Below are 23749 nucleotides of genomic sequence, written 5' to 3' on the forward strand. Positions count from 1 at the left end.
CATGCAAAGCAGATAACAGAAATCTCTGTAGTCACATTTAATTGATTGCTGTTAGTGGAACTGGCATGGGGCGAAATTATAAAGAAGTTTGACTCCTGTGTTTCCCTATCACCTCTCTGCTCCTTTCAGTAAGTGACCCTTCTCCCCTGGAGATACTCTGTGTCTTCATGCTACCCAGGACTGCCCCGTGCCTGCCCCTCTCCAACCCCATCCTCCTGGTTGTACCATCATTGAGAGCCCCCATTGCCCTAGGCCTCTTTTCACTCTATATTCATATCAAAATATCTGTCCTGTGGGTTACCCCTTCACATTCTGCCTTGTGATAAGGTAATGTGTTGCACTGTCACACTGAAAAAGTAATAGCTAATAATGGTCTAACAATATATGAGTTCCTATTGCTCCACAACATTGTCAATGTTTTTTGGTTTCTTTTCTTTTCTTTTCTTTTTTCTTTTTTTGGCAATCAAGGTAAGTAGCTACTGGTATTTCATTGCAATTTTAATCTGCATCTCCTGATCACTAATAAACTTGATTATCTTTTCCTATTTGTTAGTCTCTTTTTGTGAAGTTCTTGTTCTGTCTTTTGCATATTTTTAATAGAATTGCGTATCTTTTTTTCCTTCATATGAATTATGTGCAAATTTTGGATATAACTACCTAGCAGGTATCTTTTCCTAGCACCATGTATTGAATCCCACTGGTCTGCAGTGATCCTCTGCTATAGAACAAGTACCCAAATATGTGGGAGTCTGATTCTTGGACACCACCCCTTTGCCAATACCACAGTGACACACAATGTCATAATTACTTTTGAATTTGTTAATTTTCTTTATGGTATGTTTGTTTCCCATTTTTATTAATTTCTGCTTTTTATTTCTTCCTTCCTTTTTCTTTGGGTTTACTTTGCTCTTATCTCCCATCTTGAGATGGGCTAGTTAGCTCCGTAGTTCTCATTCTTCCTCGTTCTATAATTAAGCATTTAATGCTTAATTATACATTAATATCTAGATGCTGCTTTGCCTGTATCCTCAAGTTTTGATAATGACAAATGTTTTCACTGTAATGAGTTCAAAATACTTTCTTTTGTCTTTTATACTTACTTTTTTTTTAATCCATGGCTTATTTTGAAATATATTTATTAAGTTACATGGAAGCAGTTGTTTCTTTTCAGGCTTGCTTTAAAGATTTGCTAAGACTGGTACTGGGCACTCTAGGGAATAGTTGGTCCCACTATTTAGGGAAGTACCCTTCTGAGGACTCGTACCTGATGCTACCTGTGTTAGCAGATCTTTCCTCTTTGGCTGAACACAAATCATTTCCAGTTCCATGTGGGCTCCAAGGATGGTTCTGACTGCCCTTTCTCTTCAGCCTTGGTGGTTTTCTCTTATGTGTACAGATTAGGGCTCAAACAGAGTTCTCCTGAGGTGGTGCTCTCTTACTAACTGTGCAGCCCTCTCCTTTCTGCTATTTTGCTCTCCAGATCTTAGCTGCCTTGGCCTCCCCAAATTCTAAACTTTGTAGAGCTCAGCAAGACTGCCCGGTTCTATCTGGTTTCCCGTTCTCCATTCTGTGCCCCGAGAACCCTCTTTAGGCAGTGAGCTGCGGCCCTTGTGGGGCTCACTTTATTTGTTTTCCTTCTCTTGGTGAGTATTTTCCTCTGCTCTTCTTGCCCAGTGTCTGAAACTGATTTTTGTCTCATGTTTTTAGTTTGCAAGTTGTTTAAAATCATAGGGTAAATCCAATTCCTGTTTTTCCAGTGTAGCTAGAAGAAGAAATTGTTCATTCCTGGTATTTTTTTTTTGTTTGTTTAATTTCTTCTGTTTCTTTAAACATCTTAATTTCTTTAATCACGTTAATCAACTTTTTTGTTTATTTGTAGTGGATGTCTGAAAATCCCAGTCTGCCATCTGTTGTTTCTGCTGCTGCTTTTTCATGGTACCATGTTTATTTTCACCTGGGCCTACTCATTTTCACTGGCATTTGGTTTGTGAGGATTCTTTAAGACCTGAGGTAGAGATGGTTTATTTTAGAGAGCATTTGTCTTTGCTTCTACTAGGTGCCTGGACTCCCTCCCAGTTCAGGATGTTCTACATTATATCACCAGCAGGAAATATTCTGGACCACCCAGATATTGAGAATCCAAACTACAAACTTTCCTCTGGTTACAAATTCTCAGGAAAATTTATTTCCCTTCTGCTCTGTGCCATGTTTCAAGGCAGTTATGTCTCATACATATGAAGGCTGCAGGAGTTGGAGAGGGAGTTTTTTCCATGTTGGGCAGTCTTTGGGCTTTGTCTTCTGTTCTCTATGCCCTTTGAGGCCATATAAAACTAAACTAATATAACCTAGTTTGGCGAATACCTTCAGAGTGAAAGCACGTGCCAACTTCACTTACTTCTTGGCCTGAGAATTCCTTATTCTTCTTCATCCTTAACAATGCATTTAATAAGACTTAAAACAATACATTATCCACAGTGTTTAATTGTTCTTGACAGGATGATCTTTCGAATTGCTTAACCTGCCATATTGCTCTTCTATTTTTCTGTAATTTTCTATCATGCATCTTTCACTCTTTTAAATTATAAGTAAGGGGGCTATATAATTTATTATCCAAATACAGACATTTTTGGAGTAATGGGGGCACTTAATTAATACTAACCTTTCCTGATTTACAAATCCATCTAATTATGTTGGTGGATCTGTAAACTAGTCCTATTCAAAAGTTTTTTCAAAAATATATTTTCTTACATAAAAAAAATTATACACGTAAATCAAAGTTAAAATTTTTTTGACTTCTTCATGTTGCTTATCTGAACATTAGAAAATAAAATAAGCAGAACAGTTATTCTTGATATGGTTTTGTGTATTTTAATCATCTTGGCTATTTGTCTCTAATAATACCATGCCAACTCTATTTTTCTTAAGACACTATTTTTTTCCATCATCTTATAGTCATAGGTCCTTTTGTTCTTCGGTTTCTCTAACCACCTACATATGTGTGTGTGTGCTCGTTAGATAAAAATTTTAATACTACAGCTTTATTTCTCTCAATCGAATATCACACTTTGATGGAAAATAATTATGATTTAATTTGCACCACAACTAATTACAAGTTCATTTCAATGGAAAAAGTTTTTCAATTCAGTTAAGTATACTGTATGTTGAAATTCCCAAGGATTCTTCCCACAAGTAATTTCCAAAATACAGTTACAGAATTTCAAATTGTAATCTTTTATACTGTTCGAGCTCTCATCATCTAATACTCATTTACTTCCTTCTTTGCTTTTGCAGGGATATATTTCAGTATCCTCCCATTTGTAAGTTTTGTTATTAATAATTGCAATTCATTAAAAGCTTCAAAGACTGAAATTTTTATGTTTCATTTGTTGAATACCTGATTTCAGATTTATAACTTGTGAACAAAATGCAATCAAAATTTAGGTGACTTGTTTCCAAAACTTCAAACTTTCTTCTGTAGGTGTTCTAGTTTGCTAGCTGGTGGAATTCGATATATCAGAAATGGAAAGGCTTTTTAAAAAGAGGGATTTAATAAGTTACAAGTTTACAGTTCTAAGGCCACGAAAATGTCCCAACTAAAGCAAGTCTATAGAAATGTCCAATCTAAGGCATCCAGGGAAAGATAACTTGATTCGAGAAGGCCGATGAAGTTCAGGGTTTCTCTCTCAAGTGAGAAGGCACATGGCAAACATGGCGTCATCTTCTTGCTTTCTCTCCAGGCCTCCTGTTTCATGGAGCTCCCGCAGGGGCGTTCTTCTTCATCTCCAAGTCGCTGGCTGGTGGCCTCTGTCTCTCAGAATCTCATGGCTTTCTCCCTTGTTGTTCTCCAGCTTTTCCCAAGGCACTTCGTCTTTTAAAGGATTCCAATAAAACCAATCCAGACCCACCTGGAATGCGTGGAGACACAGCTCCACCTAATCAAGTTTAATACCCACACTTGATTGAGTCACATCTCTATGGAAATAAGCTAATTAAAGTTTCCAAAATACAGTACTCAAGAGATTAGAAGAAATGGCTATCTTTACAAAATGGAATTTAGGATTAAAACATGGCTTTTCTAGGGTGTATAAATCCTTTCAAACCAGCACATTCTACCCTTTGGACCCTAAAAAAGACATGTTTTCCCCATGTCTTAAACCATTTCAGTAATAGTACAAATACAACACAAGGTGAAAATCAATACAAAGTCAGTTACAGGCATGGTCTGTCCTAAAGCAAAGTTCTCCACTGGCTCTGGACCTGTAAAAACTCAAAATAAGTTATCTGCTGCCAACATACAAAGGAGGAACAGTCATAGGATACATACAGCCATTTCCATAGGGAGAAGGAACACAGGGGTCACAGGACCCATACAGTTTTGAAAACCTGCAGGGCAAAGTCCATTGGATTTCAAAGTCCGAGAGTCATTTATCTTCAGGGCTTTAGAAAGTAGCAGTCCCTCCCCTTCCAAGGGCTATGCACAGGCCTGCCTCTCTCCAAGCACAACCTTGGGGGACACTGGGGAGACCACCTTTTTCTTGGCTCCACCCTCTCCAAGGATTGGGGCCGCACCCAGGCTCTCTGCCATCTCCAGGATACACGCTCAACCCTTTGTGTGGTGGCAGCCAGGCTCTCCCTAAACCCCAAGGACTGTGCTCTACCTTCTCCAAGGCCTGAGGCGGCATGACTCTTCCACTGCAACAAGCTGAAAGGCCCATTCTCTGCCTTTGGAGCAAACTCACCCTCCCCACATGCTTGGGTAGGTCCGCTCTCCTGGCCCGAGGCTTCTTGACTTCAGACCCCAACCTCCATGGTTTTGCCTCTGAAGTTATTTTTCCTCCAATGTGTCCCTTCTCTACCTTCTCAGTCCCAACTGACAGTGGTTCTCTTTGTACAGATGCTGCAACAGTCTCGTTGGCTTTCTATGCAGTAGCCTTGGATCATGCCCATCAGATGTAAGGAGTTTCCACAAATCCTTCCTGGGTAACTCCATGTCCAATCCTGGCTTTCTCTGAAATGGCTGACTGGTTCCACATTTAGTCAGAACCTCACATGGGGCACCATTCTCTGGGGTCTCTCCTCCTGGAAGCCCAGAATTTTCCAGAACATCAATTTCTGGTTTCTTTGTACCTGAGAATTCAGTTCTCAGCTTATCTCTTTCATGTAGCATTTCACTATAAGCTGTGAGGAGAAACCAGGCTGTACTTTCCACATTTAATTTGGAAATCTCTCTTCTGCTAACTATTCAAGTTCATGGCTTTTGAAATCTTCCTTCCAGCCAAAGCCACTAGTCAATTTTGCCAGATTATCTGCCATTTTAAAATAAGGCTCATCTTCCTTCCAATCTATAATAATATGTGCATCATTTCTCTCTGGGACCTTATCAGAAGTATCTTTAGAGTCCACATTTCTACCAACAGTCTCTTCAAAGCATTCTAGGCCTTCTCTGTCAAGCTACTCACAACTCCCCCCAAATCTTCCCTTTATCCATTTAAAAAGCCGTTCCAGCATATTTGGTATTTGCAAACTGCAGCAGCACCCCACTCCTGGTGCCAAAATCTGTTCTAGTTTGCTAGCTGCTGGAATGCAATTTACCAGAAATGGAATGGCTTTGTAAAAGGGGGAATTTAATAAGTTACATGTTTACAGTTCTAAGGCCATGAAAATGTCCCAAATAAAGCAAGTCTATAGAAATATCCAATATACAGCATCCAGGGAAGGATAACTTGATTTGAGAAGGCCGATGACATTCAGGGTTTCTCTCTCAGGTGGAAAGTTCCGTGGAGAACATGGTTGGGTTTTTCTCTCTCATCTGGAAAGGCACATGGCAAACATGGTGTCATCTGCTGGCTTTCTCTCCAGGCCTCCTGTTTCATGAAGCTCCCCCAGGGGTGGGTGTTCTTCTTTTTCATCTCCAAAAGTTGCTGGTTGTTGACCTCTGTCTCTCTCAGAATCTCATGGCTTTCTCTCTTGTTGTTCTTCAGCATTTTCCTACGTGCTGCTTCTTTTAAAGGATTCCAGTAAAAACAATCAAGACCCACCTGGACTGGTAGAGACACATCTCCACCTAATCAAGTTTAATACCCACACTTGATTGAGTCACATCTCCATGGAAATAAGCTAATTAAAGTTTCCAAACTAGAGTATTAAAAGGGATTAGAGGAAACAGCTATCTTTACAAAGTGGGAGGAGTAAAACATGGCTTTTCTAGGGTACATAAATCCTTTCAAACCAGCACAGTAGGCCACTTAGATTGATTTATAAAGTATGTTTTGAAGTTAAAAACTTTTGAATATCAGCAGTTTCATATTGTTCATACTAGTTCTTTAAAGTTGCAAATATTTCTCAAATCCAATTGCTGACAGGCAGCAAAGAGAAACTGTACCCGCCCCTGCTAAAACTTATTTTTTTAATTCAACATTAGCTTCATCACAAATTTTTTTGGAGTTCAGTTACTCTGATGTGTCTGTGTATGTATATATATGTATGTACATATATAAATGCATATGCCCATATGTATAAATGTATATAAATACATCCATACAGATAAAATACCTGCAAATTTTGATAGCCTTTTATTTCTCTAGGTATAGCTAGAACTGTTTCAGTACAGCTATGAATTGTGTGTGCAACACAACCAATTACAAACGCATTTCAGCATAAGTTTCTCAATTTAGTACGAACATTGTATCAAAGTGTGAACTCTACTCACTGCACGTATCTCACATTTACTTGATAAGAACATAGAGGTAGAAAGGTCTACTCTTTTCTTCCCAGCTCTTCTTAATGAGAGTCTGAATAGTAATTCTTTGTTTAGAAAAATAAAAACTCCTGGATAAAATAAACCAGACAGGAGGCAGGACAATAGGCATAACCTAAGATGTTCTGGGCAAACCAGGACATATGGCCAGCCTAACTAAAAGCTGTTCAGAACAGGGACTGCATGTCTTTTTTCTGTATAATCCCAGGGCTAGCAGAGGGCTTACCTGTATCAATGCTTGTTGAGTGAACCACTCCAAAATAACATTATATTTGTTGCATAAGACTTTCTGTGTTAGTGTAGAGGAATGAGAAATGGGGCAGATTCAGGCATTTTAACAAGATCCTTCAAAGTCCTACCACATAGAGTGGCTGCTTCATCTGCTTAGGCTTAACTGTGAGCAGAGATGACCCCTTGTTGATTTTTTTTTTAAATATCTTTTCCACATGCCAAAGGTATTTAGTTTGGTGATACAAACTTGCTTTATCAGCCCTCTTATCCCACACCCTGCCTGGACCCAAACATTTGTTTGTTAGACCATCTCAGGGGGCAGTAAGCATGGAGGGATAGCCTTGGGGCAGTGACGCCAACATGACTTACAGACTTATCTGAGCCGATCTGCCCAGAGACTTGGCCTCAGATTGCATGCACCTCGGTGGTTCCGACTGTCCCCTTTCTGGGAACATCATCGTGCACATTCCTGCAGTGGGGACGGTGACCTTCGTGTAAATGTCTCTCTGTGATCTGCCCGCCCTTGGAGACTGTGAGCTGTGCCGCCAGAGTGGGCTGTGCCCTGTCGTCTGTAACACGGGAAGGTGCGTCTGCTGTTACAAGGGAGAGATGCCGAGCCTTGTACAGGGCACTTGTTCTTGCCCCCAGTCAGTGGCGTCTGCTTTGGTTTTATTCTATCAATAGGTCTTAGGAGGGCGGGGGGAGTAATACATTGGAATCCCAGAGTGAGAAGTGAGGAGCCATGTCTTTTGATGAAGAGGGACCCATTAGGCGTTTATTTAACCGTTTGCAGAAAGGTAACTCATGCCGGATGCCGGATGCCATGTTAGGTCCTGGATATGTAGGGCGGGGAGAAAGAGCTCTTTGATGCAGGCATTGCTAGAGGGCATTCGGGCCACCTGTCCCACCACTGAGTGACTTTTACGGCCCTTTGGAAAAACACTGAGATGTTGTTTGGTTGGTTTTGTTTTGCATGGGCAAACACCGGGAGAGATGGTTTATATATATATATTATATATATATAAATATATATTTATATATATATAATATATATAAAGGAAAATAAGGAAATAAGGAAAATGTGATTAGTTCCTTATTTGCAAGCCTTGTGTCACTGGCAGGGCTTTGAGAAACTATCTAGTTAAGTATCTTACAGGCATAACGGTGAGTGAGCCCTGGACTCAAATCCCATTTATGCCACGTGGAAGATGATTAGCTATTTGTTATTAAACAGTCTCATCCACTTAAAAGACGCAAAAAGTATGCATCAATATCCTATCTTTTTTTTTTTCTTTTCAAACAAAATATCACTGGAAAACTCGAATTCTTAATTTTTTTTTCAGGAAATATGTGAATGCTTCATGTCATTCTCCATTAAAATTTCATGGACTCTCCCTTAAGTTATTAAATGTATGAATTGTGGCCTCTGTGGAAGCATTTTTTCTTGGACTTGTACCAGTAATGGAAACCAGTCTTAAACTTAATTTCCTTTAATTCCTTCCAGTTACTAAGTACTGTTCTTTGTGCCAGGAGTCAGTCCAGTTGGTACGTTCTGTGAAGGTGGGGGGATCCTATTTCTTTAAGCCTCACACGACACCCAGAAAGCATTCCCACAGTTGCTCCCGTCATCCTTCTAGAGTCGGTTATACTTGATTTCAGAAGAGGTTTATCCCTGGGCAGCCGTGGCCTGGGCTCAACGGGAATCTTTCAGGTGTTCCCCACTGGTGGCCGGTTAGTGGGCTGCATGTGATAAGGACCATATTAGACAAGCATCTTCCCAAAATCGTATCGGTAGTCCTTGGTCCCTCTTATTGGCAGGCTCATCAGAGGAAAACTGAATGTTAGAAGGCTTTTGAACCACAGGTGTCAAAAAATATCCATTGAGAACTAAGACTGATAGCGTGTTACCTAAAAACGAGAGGGAAGGTGACCTCTAAGGACCCAGGTCCCTAAGGAGTTGCTAGTACTGTCAGGCTTTCCGTTTGCATTTCTGAATAATTAGAGGATGTGAGCTGGACATGGAAGAATTTCCATAGACAGAGATTAGGGTAAAGGATGTTCCAGATAGAGAGTAGACCTCCCTGCCTTTTGTGTGTATATAAGATCAAAACAGAGTCAAGTGAATGCAAATGAAACAAATGCTCAGGGGCTCCTATTTGTATTCTTTCTGTTGATTTTATTTTTATAGAGAGCATGGAATCAGTTAAATCAAACTCTGGAGACTGGAAATAGTCATCATTGTAATCCAGGGTAATCAAGAAGCCTAAGCCCTTTGCCTAATACTATTTAATCTCCTTTTAGCTTCTCAGAGGAGTGTCACAGGAGAGACTCACCTCTTCTCCAGTTCCCAGAGCTGGAAAATGAGCGCTCCATAATTCATCCAGCCCACACACTGCTCTATCAGTTTAGGGTTTTGCTTGGAGAATAGGTGAAAAAAGTAGATGAAACCCTTCTAGATATTTCTCTGCCTTTTTTTTTGGTAAACTCATTTCTTTTGAAAGAAATCTAAATATACTTGCAGATTGTCAAAGCCGAGATTCTACACAGTTCTAATGTCAACACTGAAGGGTGACCACAGACTCAGCTACAGAAAGAGTCCCCATCAAAAGGCCACGTCAAATATAAGCTGTGTGTTTCCTACCTGAAACAAGCATTAAAACTTCCGTAAGCAGGCGGGCCACAGTGGCTCAGCAGGCAAGAACGCTTGCCTGCCATGCCAGAGAACCCGGGTTCCATTCCTGGTGCCTGCCCATATTAAAAAAAACAAAAACAAAAACAAAACTCACGGAAGCACAGAGGAATGTTCTAAAAATGAAATATTATCACTAAGGAGTTCCATTAGGTTGGGGAACAGTTCAGATGGGAAGGCATTGGAAAGGATTTGGGAGAAGATACTAGGCTAAAATAAAATGAAAATCATTCATTGTATCAGCAATTCAATTTGTGACTTTTGTTTTCTTCCTTCTTGAGGAACCTTTACAAATCCCTAGAGGAGGACGGAGTGGCACAGAAATTGAGGGAGGGAGTCTCGGTTACCATGACAGCTGACTGATGATTCCCCTCTCTATCAACCCTCCATCCCCATGCCCCTTTTAGGGTTACTACAGAGATCGCTGGCCTCAGGATTAGCACAAGCTTTAAACCTGAGGATGATTTAAAGTTGAGGAACAGCAAAGTTTCTGAATGTTGCAGTGTGCTCATCTCTACTGAAAACGTGTGTGACAGTTACAGTGCAACATAATTGAGCTGTTCCCTTTACCTTCCCCCAAGAAAGCTATCAGAAACCACTGCCAGGGCTCTATACAGAGTGATAGGGCTATAGAAATGTCTCTTGCAAATCGCTGATAATTCATGATAATGGGCTGGGCCAGATAAATTTTTAAAAGGAGTGAAACTTCACTTAATATGGAAAATGTCAGAGTAGCATTGACATTCTAAACTGCAGTAACAATATAAACATTATTATTTATCCTCATCTGGTACTGCAGGTGATGTTCAATAAGTGCAAACTCAACAATGTAAAGATGTTTTTATGGAATGCATTTAATTTATGGAAGTGAATCCATGTTTTATAACCACTTTAGTCATTGCAAGTGAGTCTTGTTAAATGTCATCAGAGCAAATTGGCTGGGATTTTAACATGGAACCTTCTGTTAGCTATAAATTAAAGTTACGTCATATACTTCCCCTAAAATAGCCTGTGGAGACCGTACACTATTTACAGCTGGTTTTTCCTATGAAGGAGGCTGACTTAATGTGAATTTTTATGTTACTCAGATGAATGAAACCAAGGTCCAGGTTAAAATGGATTCATGTGGCCCAAATTTCTTAGACCTCCCCTTCCTATGTGTACAGTTGTAAACTATTAAAGCCACATCTCAGATTTAATTGGCTCTAGCCTATACCTGTGATGCAAAACTACTTGTTTGTGGAAACTGTCTTTCTATCCAACATCAAGGAGCTCTCACGAGTGTCATGATGTGACGAGCCCAGCTGGGAGCTACCAGTCTCCCGAAGAACCACAGCCCCTTGCAGCACCATCACTTCTGTCCTGCCTCTCACTGGGTTCTGACACCAAAATTCAAGAGTCCTCATGGCACCAGTCCTAAATGACCATGCTGGCATGGGGAAGGACACATCGTTCCCATGCATTTCCTTGCACCAAGGCATCCCAGAATGGTGCTGCTTGCACCACAGGGTTCCACAATGCTGAAGGTCAGAGCTCTTTGAGGAATGAGATTAACCTTATCTATTCTTTTAAAGGTTAAAGTTTCAGGGCATCCACCAACCAGTGGTCTTAGGATAAGCAAGACATGAACTCATAGCAGGTGGTGTATTTGGTTGGTCCCTTAAGCCAGGAGTAGGTGGTTCTACGTAAGGTCCTCTCCTAAGCTCCTCCTGATGAGAGACACTCATCATTTCCCATACTAAATAACAGTGCCTGCAGAAGTGCCTTTAACACACATACTGGATGCAGGGAGCTATTTCTGCCTATACTTTGTTAGTCATCCTGTCGGAAGATCTGAAAACTGTGCTTCTCTGTCAAGGTTGCCAATATCATGCAGTCACCTTCCCCTCACTCAGCAGAAGAGAACCGCTTGTGCTTTTGGCAGTACAGGTGGGGTAATAGCTAAAACTGAGCAGTAAGCACTTTAATGCCATGGCCCCCTCATTTTGAAAATGCCTTTAGGATACCCTGGCCTGCTCTTTAGTACCAGAAACCAGATAATGCAAGCCCTAAAATGTTGGATCTTTCACGGGAACATCACTCAGAAAAGGCCATGCCTAGAGGAAATGGCTTCCCCAGAGGAAAAGCAGTATAAAGTCTTCCCCTAAAAGTATGAACATCCATAAAATAGTCATGAAAATGGAGGTCATCAAATCGCCTTAAAAATAAACTTAAGGGAAGTTACTGTTTTTTTTTTCCATTGGATGTATATGTTTCAACCTGTCACAACTCAACAGTCACAAATAAAAATACCTGCTTGGGACCTGGAAGACAGAGGCACGAGAATTGTCTTCCCCCAGTGGATCTGGAGACTCAGTGTGTCCTTTGCCCAGTTCTTTCTCATGGTGGATGAAGAACTGCACAGACGCTGTCTGCTGTGACCAGGACCTTTGGGCGGTTCATGGTGTCTTGGGAGCCTGATTCCCGGCATCTTGGGCTGGCCTCAGAAGGTCACTGGTGCCCCTTCCAGGGACAAAAGAGAGGGAGGTTCACAGGCCAACAGGATGTGAATAGGAAGGAGGCAGGTCAGTGGGAGAGGGGTGTGGGTACCTTATGAATAGCCAAAAAATATTTTAAGTCATCATTTTATCTTACCTCTTGTCTCTATTTTTTTCCTTTCCACTTGTTCTTCCTCATTACCCCACCATAGGTAGAGTAGGCGGGCAGGTGCAGGGGCCTGGGATTTGGGGGCGAGGGATGGGAGAGCAGAACTCTTGGAGTTAGCCTGATAACTGGCAACTGTTGCTGAGCATTTCAAACTCACCTGGGAGGTCGGTTTTGTCATTTTACATGGGAAGTGGCAGAGAATGGTACAGTTATTAGAATGCGATGTCGTTCCCAGGTAATAGCCTTAAGAATTTGAATAATAGCAGTATTTTCTTGGCACTTGAATATTATTTATTATCTTGAACTGAACCTCTTGACACATAGAAGAATCCTCTCTGTGTGGTTGCCAGTCTTGAATACCAGTGGTATGTTACTTAAAACACATGCACACACACAAATATTTATCCCTTTTCTGAAAAAGGACATAGGTGTATGTGTTTATGATTTATATGCCTGCTTCAGTTCTTGCTGCCCATGGGATTCTTTCTCTTGTAAATTGTTCTGGAGCTTAGTTAGTTTTCGGGACTAAGCTCCTTTCTTTCAACGTTTTATAAAGAATTGACATAAGAGGCCCAGCCTCAGCATCCTTTATTCGGTGGCCTCATAGTATCTATATTGAAGAAGACACATTTTTAAAAAACTAGAACCATGTCTGTTCTAAGTGGAAATTTATGGTTATCTCTTCACAGGAAGCAGGATTTGAAAAAGGGACAGTCCTGTGGTGCTGTCATTAGGTTCCCACTTTGAAGACTGAGAACTCACTCTCTTCTCCTTCCTCAGAGGGGCATGCTCAGTAGATGCCCTACTCTCTGCCTCTGGAGTCTTTTCCCTCCCTTTTCTGGAAAGGAAGTATATGTTAACACTGCACATGAAAGGAATGGCCTCTTTCTCGTGAAATGATCTGGCCAACGTTGTGTGACTGTGACTATTTTAGTTCATAAGGTATCCTTGTATGATTTCACCAGGAGTGTTTCCTCTGTTAGGCATCGGCAAGTGACGTGCTGCAGATTCCAGCCTTCTCTTTCAGAAAAGAGCTGGGTCTTGAGGGGTTTGTTTTTGGTTTGGGATGTTATGGAGACCTAGACCAAACAGAGTTCTCTTCACTTCCTTGAATGCCTGCTATGCAGGAGGATCACAGCCAAGGAGAGCGAATCGCATTAGAACCACGAGTCTGAGTGTTCTCTGGCCATCAGGGGGTTGCCACAATGCATGGAAACACCCTTTCTCCTTGAGGGGTCTTCCATACCGTGTGATATGGTAGGTGTTTCCTTCTCTCCTGAGCTTCCATCAGATGATGTTATAATGAGTGTTTATGTGTCTGTCTCCCTCACTGAATAACAGGCTCCTTGAGTAAGTAGACACTAGTGTCTCTTTCTGGTACATTCTGAGCACCAGCACAGGGTCTTACTTAGACTCGATAAATGTTTCTTGAATGAGCAGCTGCATACATTAATAAGTTCATTAATTGAATGAGTGTGAAGAGCCGCACAGCCCCTTTGGAAGGAGAGGGCCAGGCTCTGCTTCTGCGTGAAGCAGGAAATGGTTTGGACAATCAGCGATGGCTGCGACCTGGTGCTCCCAGTGATTTCTAAAGCTGAGCATTTCTTCCTCTTCGCCTGTTTCCATGGAACTGACTTCAGCTCTCCCTCCATGAAGCATCTGAACTAAAGGAGAGACAACACAGACATCTATCAAATTAGGAAGACATTATTGAATAGTAGGACGTTAAGATACAACTTGATTCTCTAGCTGATGATTCTTGGCACGGTGCCTGCGGTGACAACTGAGTTATGTCACTGCTCTAGAGCAGGGTTCAACAGACGTTATCTTTAAAGGACCAGATAGTAAATGTCATTGGCCTAGGCCCTATCATGTCTGTCACAACTACTCAACCCCGCCTGGTAGTGCAAAAGCTTTATAGACATTGCGTAAACTAAAAGGTGTGGCTGTGTTCTAGTAAAACTTTATTTACAAAAACAGGCAATGGGCCAGACTTGGTGGCAGATGGCAGTTGGTGAATCCCTGTTCCAAAGTACTATGTGCTCTTTCATGTTTTTTTTTTAATTATTATTAAAATTTGTTCATTATCCCATTTTATGTCCTCTTGCTGTGTCTAATAAATGAACTGACTTATTTTTAAAGACATTTTTCCAGATATTTTTAAAAGTGTGTGCAGTCGGCTGCAGGAAGTGGGATATGTGTGTGTAACACAGGGCTGCTTGAAAGGGGGCAGAGTCCTTCCCAGCGCCCTGTCAGCTCTGCTCGGTCACCAGCCCCTTCCTGCTGGTGTCCCCCTGAGACTCCAGCTCCGTCCTCAGTCCTGGCACTGGGGCTGAGCCAGGTCAGCAGCTCTGCATTGTGTCCGGCTCTTCCTTTTTCTTCAGTCTTGATACAAAGGTGTAGGCTGAGTTCCTGGTGACCATTTCCCCCAGAAACTCTTTGAACCTTTTTGTTTCTTATCCAAGACGCCAGGTTAAGCCTACAGTTTTCAGCCTTTAATGCTCTGCTCCTTCTTTCACCTTCCCTCTCTCACTTAATAGTCTTCACTCCAAGTTAAAGGATCATCGCGAGGTTGAAAAAGCCAAAGCTCTATGTCCATCTTTTTTATTCCTATAAGCATCTGCTTTAGGGCCTAGAGAGGCCCAGGTGAGTCTTACCATCAGTTTTACTGGCTTCAATAAGGAGAGGAAAATGCTGGTTGCTAAGCAACACACATCATGCCTTCTTCCAACAATGGGCACTTTTTTATATATACATTTGTCCATATAAGATCGACTCACGATTGAGGGGTCTTGTGGAAACACCCCGGGCAAACAGTTCGATGTAACAATGTTTCATCCTTTTAGTCTGTCTTTGGTGTCTTTTCCTGACTTAACAAAGGGTCCCGCTGCCACGTAGAAACCAGGGATGTGTGCCATTATCAGAGTGTAACTGATCAACAAGACTCAGCCGTGGGAACTCCGGAGTGTGTGGTCACAGCTTAGCCCTAATGGAATCCAGCTCCACTCCCGTTCTGAAGGTGAAGTCCCAGCCCGGCCTCCCCCGAGGCTGTCTGCCGGGATGGAGCCTGGCCAGCGCCGAGACCCCGCCGTCCTGCTGGCTCCATTCCCCAGGGAGTGATGTGTTCACAGCTGGGTCCTTCTCTTCTTCCACATGCCCCTGCTGACCACCACTTCCATCACTGCTTTTTTTTTTATTAGAGAAGTTGTCAGTTTACAGAAAATCATGCATACAAATGCATTTTAATCACATTCACAGTGTTTTGCTGCCATCTCCACCAGCCATTACCAAAACTTTATGATCAAGCCAGATATAAACTGTGTATAACTCCAGCATTAACTCTCTATTCCTTAACCCTGTGCCGTCCCCTGGTGACCTGTATTCTATGAATTTGCCCATTTTAATGATTTCATATTGGACATCACTGACTATTTTGCTTGACGGGAAGCCCTGATGTACTTTTCATTTGCCCTGGAATTGAGCCGCCGTAAGCACAACATCCCCAAACCTTAACTGGTCTCAGATGGAAAGGAAAGACTGTCGCCCCACACCGCAGACTGCTCCCTGACAGCTGCACACAGGTTGCTTGTACAATGGTGTCACTGTCTCCACGGTCTGATCTTGGCGGTCCGTGGCCGGTGTCTCAGGCAGGACACGGTGGGCTGGACGGCCGCTCCCCAGGGCGCCGTGGGGCCGAGGTGCTCCCAGCCCGATGGGGACGCGGACGTGAGGGCAGGCGCTTCTCGCCTGGCATCGTGATACAGTGTGGAGATGTGAACAGGGTGCGGGAGACACAGTGCCTTCAGGATCAGGGAAGGCTTCCGAGAGGAAATGGCATTTGGCAGCCATTGAGAGGAACCGCGCTGATGAAGTAAGCCTTTTAAAAGCAAGGCAGGTATATTCTGGAGCAGCTAGAAGGAAACATTTGAGAGGATGGTGTGGTAGCCCATGACAAACTCTGGGATCTGCCCTGTAACTACTTGTTGAAGAGTGCTTTGAAAACTGCTTTTTTATTTCTTTGCTTTGTATATATGTTATATTATACAATAAAAAAAGCTAAAAAAAAAAAAAAAGGCAGGTAGAATAACATTGGGAAGAGTCCAGGAATGGACAAAACAGAGCCATTTCTCAGGCCAAGTTCCTAAAGTGCTGTTTGTGATCTCCTGGGCCTCATCTACCCCCTCGGAGCACTGGCCCCCATGGCTCCCGTGAAGGCTCTGGGGAGGGCTTTCTAGAAAGTTTTACGGTCGGTTGCTTATTGGGTGCTTGGGCCTATGTCTGTGTTTCTCCACTTATAATCAGGGAATACGAATGCCATTTCCTTCATTATAGTGTAAATATGAGTTAAGAGAGAACCAGGCAGCGATAATAAAGTGGTTGCAACTCCTTGGCAAAACAAACTTTGCATATACTGTAAACCTACAGATCTTCGATAAGTTTATAGTTGCTTCTGAAAACCCACAACTTCTCTAATTAAAAAAAAAAGTTTATATTTGGGTGGCTACTTTTTGTTGCAATAATTGCAAACTGTACTGAAACTCACGGAGAAAGGCAGCATGTGCAGATAGCATGCTGAATCACTGGTACGAGGCTATCTTCTCTCGATCCCGTCCTCCGGTTTCTATTCCCAGGCCTCATTACGTGCAATATCATATGCACAGGCACAGACACTCAGGAAGAGCCCTCCCAGCCAGGATGCGAGTGCCCAGGGAGGTGTTTTGCATGAATCCCACCCTTGGGGTCAGAAACCCTTGCTCAGCTGCCAACTGCAAATAGCCCCATCTTGGAAAATGATGCTAATTATAATCAGTATGCCATTAAAAAAAAAATGGAAATACACACTTGCACCAACCACACCACCCACCACTGCCGCAACAGAAAAGCTGCACGCAGGCCTGAAGTCGTAGCCTGACAGCCCAAGTGCAGCACGGCCCACTAACGCAGCCTTAACCCCCTGTGTTCCTCAGAGACAGCAAGCTCACCATGCTGCTGCGCGAGTCGCTGGGGAACATTAACTGCCGCACCACCATGATCGCCCACGTCTCCGCCGCAGCGGGCAGCTACGCAGAGACCCTGTCCACCGTCCAGGTTGCTGCACGCGTCCTGAGGATGAAGAAAAAGAAGACAAAGGTAAGACGTTTGCAGGTGCTAGGGCAGAAAAAGGAGCTCTAGGAGCCCCACCCTGGTCCAGAGACAGAAAGGGCCAGGTCAGCACTGCCCATCCCAAGTGTGTGGGTGGGGGCCGTGGGCACGGGTCCCCAGGGAGGAGAGCCTGCAGGCGGGTGCCAGGGGAAGGCCAGGCCCTCCTCACAGCTCTGCACTGCAGGGCACCCAGCCTGCATCCCCAAGGAGAGCACTTGGTCCACTTGAAATACTGCCTGCCTATGGCTGCTTGAGATAAAAAAAAAAATGCCGGAGGGACGGAGAAACTTCAGTTTTCCCCTAGACTGTCTCAGCCTTCTGTAGATGAAGTCAGTGTCCTCATCGCTGACTTTAGTGAATTATTCCCTCCTGGCTTGTGAGGCACTGATCTCCTCCGCATCTCCAGGGGTCAGTTTCATTCTCCTGCGTTCTGCTTGGCGCACTCAGAGGTTTCTGGCTGATCTTCAGGGTCTGCTAGAACATGCACTCGCGGGGCTCGTTTCCTTCAGCAAAGGCAAAACCAGGACTGTGGCAGCCTAACAGGGCTTTAGAATAAACGCTTGTGATTCTGATCACTCAGGTCCAGGATGGGGTGGTGTCTTCTTTTTTTTTTTTTTCATAATATAAATCAGGGCTTTCCAGCCAGTGCCCCATGGCGCAGGCTTCCCATGGTTTGGGTGTGCCGATTCAGTGTCCAGTCAGCCCTCGGTAGGTCCGGAGGGGCCTGGGCTAGCCGCCGCCCTTCACAAGCAGCCCCTCTGACTTCCGGGGGGCTGTACGGGCATTTCCATGTATGTGTGGAACCCCGAGGTGGGAAGAGAGGGCACCGTGGCATAGCACACCCAGAGTGATGGCCCGTGTCCCAAGGCCAGAGGTGGCTGCGTAGCCCAGGCTGAGTCAGCTGCCTCCCCCTCCAGCTGCGGTTTAACTCTCCCCTCTCCCTCGCAGTACACCTCTAGCTCCTCCGGGGGAGAGAGCTCCTGCGAGGAGGGCAGGATGCGCAGGCCCACGCAGCTGCGGCCCTTCCACCCCAGGAGTGCGATGGACCCTGATCTCGCCATCCCCACCCTGTCCAGCGAGCCCGACTACTCCTCCAGCAGTGAGCAGTCCTGCGACACCGTCATCTACATCGGGCCGAACGGCACAGCCCTCTCCGACAAGGAGCTCACTGACAACGAGGGGCCCCCAGACTTTGTCCCTATTGTGCCTGCTCTGCAGAAGCCCAGGATCAACAGCCGGCCCGCCGAGGCGGCAGGGGCCGTGGCCGGTACGTCGGAGCGGGACTGCCTGAAGTGCAACACGTTTGCCGAGCTGCAGGAGAGGCTCGACTGCATCGATGGCAGCGAAGAGCCCAGCAGATTTCCTTTCGAAGAGCTACCTGTGCAGTTTGGAGCAGAGCAGGCAGGCACGTGCCCCTTGTTGAGCCTGGCGGCTGGAGCTGGCCCACTCTCTGAGTCCGATAAGGAAGATAATGGGTCCGATGGACAGCTGACCGACAGAGAAGGCGCTGACCCCCCAGCCCCCAAGAGGCAGAGGGATGGCTCACCCGCCCCTGCCGCCTCCCTCGCCCACAGCCCCACGCCCGCCTCCCCCAGGAGTGTCCCAGGCAGCAGCAGCCAGCAGGGCTCGGCACAGCTCCTACAGAGCCGCAGCCTCCAGAGCAGCCGTGAGAGCCTGAACTCCTGCGGCTTTGCAGACTGCAAGCCCAGACCCATGGGCTCACCCCGCCTGGGCATCGCCAGCCTGTCCAGGACCTCAGAGTACAAGCCCCCCAGCTCTCCTTCCCAGAGATGCAAAGTCTATACCCAGAAGGGCGTCCTGCCTTCTCCTGCACCCTTGCCCCCCTTGAGCAAGGACTCCGGCGTGGCGTCCAGTGAGTCCTTGCTTCAGCCTGAAGTACGGACGCCCCCGGTAGGAATGAGCCCCCAGGTTTTGAAGAAGTCCTTGTCTGCTGGGAGTGGAGGTTTCACAGAAATCCCCCTGGATGATGATCACCAGGCAGCCACGTCCCCAGATTCGAGGAAGGAGCTCCTCAGGGCCACACTGGTGACGGTGCAGCAGCCGCTGGAGCTGAACGGGGAGGACGAGCTGGTGTTCACCCTGGTGGAGGAGCTGACCATCAGCGGGGTCCTGGACCGCGGCCGCCCCACCAGCATCATCAGTTTCAACAGTGACTGCTCCGTACAGGCCTTGGCCTCAGGCTCGCGGCCCGTCAGCATCATCAGCAGCATCAGCGAGGACCTGGATGGCTACTCCGGCGTGGCCCCCGTCTCCGAGGTCAGCATCACACAGTTCCTGCCCCTCCCGAAGCTGAGCCTGGATGAGAAGGCGCGGGACGCAGGGGGCCGGCGCTGCTCCACGGGCTCCTGGCTGAGCGAGGCGAGCACAGGCAGCACCGGTGAGCAGCCGTGCCCCGGCCTCTCAGCCCAGATGTGTTTTGGGCATGGGGAAGCCATGGCGGAACCTCCAGCCTCGGAGTTTGTCAGCAGCACCCAGAATGCAGCCCTGGTGCACAGAGAGAAGCCCAGGGCTGGCCCTGACAATGTGCTCATCTTGTCAGAAGTGGGGGAAGAGGCCTTCAACAAAGCAGCTTCTCTCAAAGGCTGCAAAATATCAGCTCTGGGCAAAGCCAAGATCACAATCTCCAATACGACCGATCTGAGCGGCTGTGATGGGTACATGCCCGTAAAGACCAACATCACGCTTTACCCCTGCATCGCCATGAGCTCCCTGAGTGTCCAGGAGCCCGAGGCATCCACAGCCCCCATCGGCTCGGCCCCCAAAGCCACCCAAACTCGTGAGGACCAGGAGGCCTGTGCAAAGAGAAGCATGAGGTTTGAGGACCCCTGGCTAAAACGAGAAGAGGAGGTCAAGAAGGAGGATGCCTGTCCCAGTGCAGGCATCAGGTATGAGGCTGTGACAGGCTCTGCGGAGCCTGAGGCTGTACTAGAGCAGGAGCAGGACGGGAAGCCCAGCTCTGGCGATAGGCTGAGCGGCAGCAGCGGGGAGACATCTGCCTCCCCCGTGACTGACAGCCTCAGGAGGATTGTGGATGGGTGTGAGATGACCTTGCCCGCTTTGGCTGCACAGGCAAATCCCAACAAAGGCCTAAAATCTAGCAGCCTCCCTAGGGCCTTTGAGAAAGGCAGCGGACAAGAGGCACTGGCCGGCCCCTTCTACCACGGTGCTGTGGAGACCAGCTGCATGGGTGCAGCAGTGGGCGTCCAGCCCTCAAAGACAGCCCTGGAGAGGAAAGCAGCATCACCCAAGCACGGTGTCCTGGCTCGGCCCAAAGGGACTCCCCCTCTGCCCCCCGTCCGCAAGTCCAGCCTGGACCAGAAGAACCGGGCCAGCCCCCAGCACAGCCCCTTGAACCAACCAGCTCCCTTCGCGGCCAGCTTCCCAGACGAGCCCAGCAGCAAGTCGAAGGACACCGTGAGCAGCGGCAGCAGCAAGCTCTTCAGTGCCAAGCTGGAGCAGCTGGCCAACAGGTCCAACTCTCTGGGCAGGACCACGGTCAGCCACTACGAATGCCTCTCGCTGGAAAGGGCTGAGAGCCTGTCCTCCGTGAGCTCCCGGGTGCACGCCAGCAAGGACAGCACCATGCCCCGCACGGCAAGGAGTCTGGGCCGCCCGGGGGCCTCGCCGACCAGCTCTGGGAACCCCCAGTCAGCCGGGGCCTCGCCCAAGGCCGGCCAGGCCAAGATCTCAGCGGTGAGCAAGCTCCTCCTGGCCAGCCCCAAAGCGCGGAGCCTGTCCACCTCCACCACCAAGACCCTCAGCTTTTCCACCAAGTCTCTGCCGCAGTCGGTGGGCCAGAGCTCCAGCCTGCCGCCCAGCGGGAAGCACATGTCCTGGTCCACCCAGTCCCTTAGCCGGAATCGGGGCGCGGGGGGCCTGGCTTCCAAACTGCCTCTGCGGGCCGTCAATGGCCGCATCTCGGAGCTGCTGCAAGGGAGCTCGGGCCCCCGGGGCGGGCAGCTGCGGGCGGGCGCCGAGACTGAGGGCGGGCCCCAGGCGGAGGAGAAGCCGGCCGCCCCCGTGCTGCCCTCGCCCTACAGCAAGGTCACCCCGCCGCGGAAGCCGCACCGCTGCAGCAGCGGCCACGGCAGCGACAACAGCAGCGTGCTGAGTGGGGAGCTCCCGCCAGCCATGGGGAAGACGGCGCTGTTCTACCACAGCGGGGGCAGCAGCGGCTACGAGAGCATGATGAGGGACAGCGAGGCCACCGGAAGCGCCTCCTCCGCGCAGGACTCCATGAGCGAGAACAGTATCAGCGGGAGGTGCCGGAGCCTCAAAACTCCCAAGAAGCGGTCCGGTTCAGGTAGGGGACCCCGCCCCGCCCCGGCTGCCCGAGCCCCACTGCCCCCCTCTCCTGTGGGAGCCAAGGGGCATCCGTGCAGATGGTGTGGCTGGCTCAGCCCCCTTCCCAGGGCCCCTCGTGATTCAGGCTGCAGCTGGGGTTTAATGTAAAAAACTGACTTGGTTTTGTGCATTTTCCACCTTAAGGGCACCAGCATGGTGAGAAGGCAGAGGCAGGACGGCAGCCCCAGTGCCGGTTCTGCACTTGGTGGCTGTGGGATGGAACTGGCTTATTCTTCCTTGTTTCCTTCTTTGGGTTTATCTGCTCAAGGACCAAGACACCCCAGCCGCATGGAGTTAGGGCGGCTGCGCTTAGGCCCTGCTGCCTCCGAAACCCAGATCCTGTCGCTGGGGCGCAGGATGAAGCATGCTTTGTCCCACTGACAGAGCAGGCAGACTCGGAGAGCAAAGAGACAGGCCTTCCTTCTGCTGAGCACCCCAAATTTTCTTAGACAGTCAAATAGGCCCTCCTGCCACAGGGCCCGAAACACCTGTGCACCCAAACACAGACTGCACACCAGCACAAACCACACACACACCAGCACAGACCACACGCACACCAGCACAGACCACATGCACACCAGTACATCCCGCACGCACACCAGTACATCCCGCACGCACACTAGCACAGACCACACACATACCAGCACAGACCACACGCACACCACACAGTATCTAAAGGGTATCTTTGGGGAAAGTCTCTGCCATCTCCTTTCAAAAGGCAAATTCACCAGAAGGGTTCATGTTTAAGGGCCACCGACTTGTTAACAGAAGTTTTGGGTGACATGACATAGAGTCATGATGGGCCGTGAGAGAAGCACACAGGTCAAGCCAGTGGCCCTGGGAGCAGAGACTGAGCTGAGGAGCAGCAAGGAGAGAAGGGAACGGAGAGGAGAAAGGCAAGAGGAAACGAGGACAGCTTATGCTACTTTAGCTGGTTAGAATTTTGCCTGGAACATCTCTGCTCTTAGATAGCTTTCCAGGAAATTGCTCCTGCTCATTGTCTAGCATATGGACTCTTTAATTCTTTTTTCTTTGAATTACATCCACTCACAAGATGGCAAGACAAGACCTCTGACAGAGCCCTATCCCACCCCAAACACTCAGATGCACCAGTTTTAACATTTTGCCACATTTGCCATTTCTTTCTTTCTGCCTGTCCATCTGCCCATCAGTTTGTCTGTCTGTATATCTATTTATCAGTCCACTTTATGAACACTTGAGTGCATACTGTATGCATCATGCTCCTTGTACCTTTAGTACTTTGGGGTATATTTCCTAAAAACAAGGAGATGCACTTATTTAACCACCATAAATTATCAAGTTCAGACTTAACAGTCTGTGTTCCAGTTTTTTCATGTGTCCTAATAAAATTCCTCTGACTCTTTTCCCCGCCCTTATTAGATCCCATCCATGATCATGTACTGCATGTAATGGCCATGGTCTCTTCAGCTTGCTCTTTCTTTTCCTTTTTCAATTTTGGACCATTTATACAACACATACGTCCCATCTCAGCCACCCCTAAGCACACCATTCAATGGGATTAATCACATGTGTGATGTTGTGGTGCCCTCACCACCTTCCATCATTAAAACTTTCCAAGGTGAGTGCGAGGGTAGTTCAGTGGTGAAATTCTCACCTGCCATGCTGGGACTTGGGTTCAATTCCAGGCCCATGCAGCTCCCCCCCAAAACAAACAAGCAAAACAAACAAAAACAGACAAACAAAAATTGAACAAATGGTGCTGTAATAATGAGATACTCACATGGAAAAATAAAGAAATGTGATCCCACCCTACAGCATACCAAAAAATTAATAACAACAACAAAAAAAAATTTCCAGCTCCCCGAATAGAAACCCTGTACCCATTAAGCATTAACTCCCCCCCCACCCCCACCCCTGGCAACTGAACTCTACTTTCT

The 23749-nt window shown here is 46.7% G+C and overlaps 1 protein-coding gene across 4 annotated transcripts in view; it reads left to right on the top strand.

The window, feature by feature from the left end:
* Window positions 1–23749, top strand: part of KIF26B (kinesin family member 26B) — a 539881-nt gene that overhangs the window by 476478 nt on the left and 39654 nt on the right. For all 4 annotated transcript variants that reach the window (XM_077168521.1, XM_077168522.1, XM_077168524.1 and 1 more), the window contains 2 exons: window positions 17291–17453; window positions 18414–21789. In XM_077168521.1, coding sequence (XP_077024636.1) covers window positions 17291–17453; window positions 18414–21789 — 3539 coding nt within the window. The remainder of the gene's footprint in view (window positions 1–17290; window positions 17454–18413; window positions 21790–23749) is intronic.

This window comes from Tamandua tetradactyla, chromosome 7 (genome assembly GCF_023851605.1).
Source record: "Tamandua tetradactyla isolate mTamTet1 chromosome 7, mTamTet1.pri, whole genome shotgun sequence".
Lineage (NCBI taxonomy): Eukaryota > Metazoa > Chordata > Mammalia > Pilosa > Myrmecophagidae > Tamandua > Tamandua tetradactyla.